Genomic DNA, 6,419 nt, shown 5'->3' with positions numbered 1-6,419 from the left:
CTCTGCTGTGAGTCGACGTAATAATTAGCGACATAATTACAAGAGATTATTCTCAACGGAAGGAAACGCGGCCCTGTTAAGGTTCTGGATGGCTTGTTAAAGAAAAAAAAAGACTGGAAGGTGTTTGAATTCAGTCATTGCGCGCGAGCCCGTTTCTCTATGCACGCGTTCTATCTGAGCGCGCGCATTTTTCCATTAATTAGTTATAAAAATGTTTTTTTTTTCCTAATACAACAGATTAGTCTTATACTAATCTAATACAGTCTGATACATATTAGTCCAGGAAGGACTGAGATTTACTAGCTGCGCTGTAAAATGCGCGGGGACGCACCATCCTCCCTTTGCGCGCATGGATGTGGTTTGTGCCTGGTGTGTGTGTGTGTGCGTGTTGGGGGTAAAGTTTAGTGCAGGGGGCGCGGCGGTGTACTCTGGTGTAGAGGAGGCTCTGGCTAGACCTGGTGGTTAAGGGTGTCAAGAAGCAGAAGTGAGGAGCGCAGCAGAGCAGGCTTCGATTTCTGGACAAAACGCGTAAACGTCTCCCTCACCTGCACCCAGAGAGCTCTGCATATCCTCATCCTTCTCTTTGGAAAGCTGCTGTCCTCCAGGATGGAGCCTGTGTGGGATTGTGCCTCCTCTGCTGGGATGTTTATGCTGGGGTTGCTCTCTGTGCTGTGGCCGGCGCCAAACCGCGTTTGGAGTTTTAACCTTTACGCAGAGCATCCCACGGTTTACAGCGGACCCGATGGGAGTTATTTTGGATATTCTGTTGATTTCTATCAAGCAAGCCCTGAAAGGAACACGTGAGTGGCCAAATGAGCTCCTTCACACGTTTTTAACCAGTTTTTTAAATTATTCAATACAAAAATGTACTTTTAAATTCATGGATGGTGGTCATTAAATGATCCAACTTATGTTTAATAAGCATATAGCTCTGTTTCTGTCTTGTATATACCTTGCCCCCCACCAGGATTAGTGTGCTTGTGGGGGCTCCTAAAGCGAACACCTCCCAGCCGGGCATCGTGGAGGCTGGAGCCGTCTATTACTGCCCCTGGCCCGGACAGCCTGATAGCTGCAAACAGATTCCCTTTGATATTTCCAGTGAGTCACCTGATGCTTTTTAAACTTCTTCTTTCATTTGGATTTAGAGCACATTTAGATGTTCAGCTTTTAATCAGCTCTGGTGCTGTAGTTCTTAAATAAGGTCCTATAAAGGATTTGGATAAATCCAAACTATAACCATGAGTTTTTCTGTCCAATACCGATTTTCAAATGTATTTTAGTTTTGAACATGAAAAAAATGACACTTTTTACCAATTGTTTTTCATTATTATTATTACATTTACTTTAAGACATAAGGGGAAAACGACACACATGTTCCATTAGTCCAACAGTAAAAGAAACTAGTTAAGAAATTATGGCATTTTTTTTCTCACCACAAATGTCTCTATGTAATTTATGTATAATGTGTGTGTTAAAAAGTAAATTAAAGAGCACAGTTTTGATTTATGTATTTGTTGCCCCAAAACACTGAGAGTTCTCATTTTTGATCCATTTCATATCCTGGAGTGAAACTTTTTTCACTTTTAAATTGATCCATTTTAATATTCCATTTGCTTCCTGCATCTCTAATCTATAAGTTACCACATGCTGTGTTGCATGAAAGAAAGACATAAAACATGTGGCTCTCGTTCATTTCTGCTTAGAAAAAAAAGATAACCTTGCAAGTTTGCTTATACAAAGACCTTTAGATCATGTTCATTCTGATCTCCAATTTATTATCATCAGTGTCCTATCACCAATTCCTTCTTCATCACTGTCTCTGGTGTAGTAAGTGTGTTCCTGGGCTACAGAGGGAAAGATGGGGCAATGTGATTGGGAGGGGGGGTAAACTGTAAGCACATGGGAATTTGGTTCCCAGTCGAAAGAACGGGGGATTGGGTGAGGTCTGCTTTTTATTAGATCTTGAAAACGTATGCCTGTGTCCTTTCCCCGCCCCTTGTCCTGCTTTGATTCTCAATCTGTCCCTCTCCTGCATGATTTTAGAGGACCACAAAAAATAAACTGGAGATTAGACTTAATGTTAAAAGTTTTTCTCTCTCTCTCTGTAGGGGGAAACAATGTTTTTATAAATTGACGGTATGGTGCACAGATTTAAGACAGCGGTGGCAGCAGACAAGGCAGCATCTAAAGCCTTTTCAATAAGAAGAACAGTTTGATGAGGATGGAGGATGAAACTTGTCTGGGGTTTCTCGCTGAACAGTCCTTCTTAAACAGATTTGTATTTTTCCCCCTAAAATCCACAAACTTAATCTGATTCTCTCTGTACTCTATGTAATATAGTTGTGTCAATTAGTTCAGAATTCTAAAGCAGAAGGAAAACATTTTTAAATGCACATTTGATGAGACTGTGTTCAATCTGATTACAGTATAGCAAAGGATGTTCTATGGATGTCTTAGAAGTTTGTCAGCGAACATTAGTAAACACACAGCATCAGGAAATCCAAGAAACACAGCCCAGAGGTCAATATGTGGAGAAGTTTAGAGCAGGGTTAGGTTGGGAAACAATATCTCAAGCCCTTGGTAATACTGGAGGAGCAGCAGAGATCCACAGCCTAGGTGGGAGAAAATATTGGCAGGACATGTGTTAGTAATGCACTTTACCAAGCTTTTATGCAAGATTGGTAAAACAAAACCCTTTTTTAGAAAACCACAACAATCCTACAGATAAAACAAGTAAAACTTTAGTCAGTATGACCAAAGCTGAGCTTTTTGTACGTTAGAACAAAAAAAACCTGAATAGTTTGCGTCACCCTGAACATATAAGTGAGGGTGACAGTACCATATGCGAATAGATAACCTCGCCAGAGTTGATGGGAAGATAAACTGAGTGACATGCAGAATAATTCTGGTAGAAAATATATTAGAGGCTGAAGAAGACTCAAGACCTGGGAAAGGGTTCATGTTCTGTTACAACACCAAACACAAACATAGAGACAGAAATACAAGGGATTAGGGGTTGCCCATTATTACCAGTCAGAGTTTAAGCAGTCTGCAAAGAGGAATCAGTCTTTAAGGCTATAAGGACCTGCAGCTGCAATTACAATCAAAGCGTTTAATAGTTATAAGAGCAGGTAGCTCTTTTTACATTTTGACTTGTCTGCTAATGACATTGCCCTCTTGCTGGTCCTGAATAAAGAATCCTGGTTCACCTCTAGCTGACTTCAGTCATCTCTCACTAAGGACATGAACAAATATGTTTAGCTTGGTTTCAGGTTTTATTAATGTATCAGATTAACTAATCCTGGAGTGTAGTAGCTTTCATGTGTCTTTCTTCACAAAGGTAGCTGAGGGATAATTGATAGTGGAAAGTTCTATAATTACAACTGAGCTATTTTTACTCATATCAAAATATCAGCAAGAGTAGTGAGCATAAATCTGCACGAATTAATGTTTGGTAGCTTCAGATTTTTTTGTGCTTTTTCATGTTTCTGTGCACATCCACATTTCAGTGACATCATGTAGACTGACTTCATTGGGGGATAAAGGTCTAGGTGATAGATTCTGCTTCCAGCTTTCCAAAAAAGGCTGGATTATGGTTATTGATTAATGTTGCAAAACAAAATGATTTATTCATTGTATTGCTTGCTTCTTTACACATTAGAACTCAGCAGCCATAATGGTGAATACATTCTTTTGCATTGCTAATTTACAAAATACAATTATTGAACTGTAACATTTAGAGTTTTAAGAAGCCAACCCATATGAGTGTCTATATTGCACCAGTTTATAAGCAGGAGGAATAATTTGATAGATTTAAAAGTCTTTAAAGGCTGCTTTAGTAAATCGGTTATTACAGAAAATAGATCATGTATAATCACTTTTTCTTCTGAACAGTTTGTATAATCTGCAAATATCTTACCTTTTAAGATGTCAGTAATAATATTCCTGGATTCAATCTCCAGTTACCTTTTTAAGATTTGATTCTGGATCATCGTTTCAAATGTCTTAAACTAAATTTTTTCCAAAGAGTTGTAAAATTCCATCCTGGTTTAAGATGCTGATGGATTCTGCAGTTTATATTCCCTACGTGCTCTATTATTTTATTTTTTTTTGTAAGCCTAGAATGTAATTTGAAATTTTATTGTGATTTCCATCCTTCAATAAATGATGACTAATTCCTTCCTACAAGATCATAGGAAGATCCTGTATGTGTTCAGAAACATGGAAAACAGCACTTTTCTTGAACTCATTAATACACAATTTAAACATGTGAAGGCCTAAAAGTAATGATAAATCATTTACTGTACACCTGTTTGTCTAAAACCAGGGTATTCCTGTAAATCTATGTATGTTTGTGGGCACACATGTGCTAAAGTGGAGGGATTAATGAGGAGGGGTCTGTGTGGGTCTGATGAGACCCAGCTGCTCTAAAAGAAAAGCACTGGAAAATATCTACATCAACCAAAACTCATGCACCAAATCTGTCCTTTTATAGCGATTTTCAGTGTGGAATTGACCGTCTTTTCTGTGATCTTGTCTCCGTGTGTCTGTCTCAGTTCCTAGAGTGTTAATTCTTTATTGGAGTGCATCAAACAAACAAACAAAAAGCCAACCATATCCTGTCGAATGTTAGTCTCAGGGGGCAAATGGTGTTTTGCTGTGTTATAGGCCTGTTTAGGACTTTGCTGTTTACCCTCGCTCATTAAGGACAAATGATCACAGACCACATTACCATGGTCTACGTCATCTTTTACTGCCACCACTTTGAAGATCTCTGTTAAATTCTCTGTTCGGTTTTTACATCTTTTCCACCCCCCACCCTGCATCTGCACACATCTCTCTGCCACCAGATAACAGAATGATTAGAGTAAACCGCACCAGAGAGCCTCTAGAGTTTAAGTCCCACCAGTGGTTTGGAGCATCAGTCAGGACGCACAAAGGAAAAGTGGTGGTGAGTGGTGATGTTAATCAAACTCTACAAGTTTTAAGGTGTTTATATATAATGAAACTCAGAGATTTATGGTTTATGCAGGCCTGTGCTCCACTCTACCACTGGCGGACAGTGAAGAAAGAAGGGGAGAAGGACCCGGTGGGAACCTGCTATGTCGCCGTCCAGAACTTCAGCGCTTATGCAGAGTACTCCCCCTGCAGGACCAGTGAGTCAGTCTACCGCTTCACCTATAGAAGCCTTCATTCACCAGCTGTGCTTTCATGTGTCTGCATTACATTCAACCAAATTTTAAAGAGAGAAAATCGCCACAGAAATAGGTAAACCTTGACTGATGTTACTAGTTAGAAAACGCGTTGTTGGTGAGAAGGATCATTAACTTGAATATTTTAGCTGAGATTTTTAAAAGACACTTTTCGGACAAAGTTTTTACAGAAAAGTGTGATTTTTACAGAAAATAAATGATGAGTCATTAGAAAAAGCGATATTGTTTGCTCTGCTTTGGATCTTTGTACTGTAGATTGAATATGTGCATTAGCTCCCAATAATGTTAGTGGTTACCTAGCAGAGAAATGACTGGCTTCTGCCCATCAGTAATGTCCTGCTAAATCCTGACTGGACATTTAACAGCTCTTTGAATTAGAAAAGGCAGAGCTTTTTTTTAAATGTGCTGGTTTTCTGGACACACCCAACATTTAGGCTGTCCTAAAATTCTTCACCCAATTTTGAGATAAGCTGGGTTGGGAGAGTGCAGTGCTGATGAAGAACAGAAGAAAAATCTCTGGTTGGATTCATAGGATATTGATCTTTCTCCTATGAGGCTGTCGACTCTTCTAAAAGCCACAATGCTAACCCAAAAATGATCTCCCCAATAGTGAACCAGTCTCTCTATTTTGTGAACTGAACGCCCCACTCCTCCAGCCCTCAGCAAAAGCTGCTTCTTTTCAACAATCCTGCTCTTTTCTTTCTCTTCCACCTTCTTCGTCTGACACTCTTAATCCTGTATGTAAATACAGCACACTGCCAACACATGATGATCAGAAGCAATGACGGCGAACAGGTGGCACCGTGTAAACAGCAGAGGAAATCCTGCCCTCTCTTTAGTAACTCGCTCAGTGTTAAAGATTTCAGTTTATGTTACTTATGTCTGCGCTGACTAATCAAGACATGAATAATTGCACCGTAAAACTGGAGCGTTCCCAAAAGGGAATACGTTGAAGTGTTCTCAAGATTGGGCAAAGTGATTCCTTACTGTTTGTTGGAGCCAGAGTTTTCTGCCACCAGCTGCTTTTTTTGCTTCATATTAACATATTTTGGCGGCTGCTCAGGCCTCTGCTGTAACTGACTTATTGTTTACACTGTAAGTGCACTTGTGTAGTCACACATCATTAAGTTTCACCTCAGGCTGCCAGGGAATTGAAGACAAATTTACGATGTGCACGGTACGTTTGGTGTGTTTATGTACAGTTAG

The 6,419-nt window shown here is 39.6% G+C and overlaps 1 protein-coding gene across 1 annotated transcript in view; it reads left to right on the top strand.

Annotated features, from left to right (window-relative positions):
- Nucleotides 1–421: 421 nt before the first annotated feature.
- Nucleotides 422–6,419, top strand: part of itga8 (integrin, alpha 8) — a 59,670-nt gene continuing 53,672 nt past the window's right edge. The window contains exons 1-4 of the mRNA XM_038269528.1: nt 422–800; nt 968–1,098; nt 4,851–4,951; nt 5,033–5,156. Of these exons, the coding sequence (XP_038125456.1) occupies nt 607–800; nt 968–1,098; nt 4,851–4,951; nt 5,033–5,156 (550 nt within the window). The 5' untranslated portion in view covers nt 422–606. The remainder of the gene's footprint in view (nt 801–967; nt 1,099–4,850; nt 4,952–5,032; nt 5,157–6,419) is intronic.

This window comes from Cyprinodon tularosa, unplaced genomic scaffold (genome assembly GCF_016077235.1).
Source record: "Cyprinodon tularosa strain WSP-4 unplaced genomic scaffold, ASM1607723v1 ctg73, whole genome shotgun sequence".
NCBI lineage: Eukaryota > Metazoa > Chordata > Actinopteri > Cyprinodontiformes > Cyprinodontidae > Cyprinodon > Cyprinodon tularosa.
This window is presented reverse-complemented; position numbering and strand designations above follow the sequence as displayed.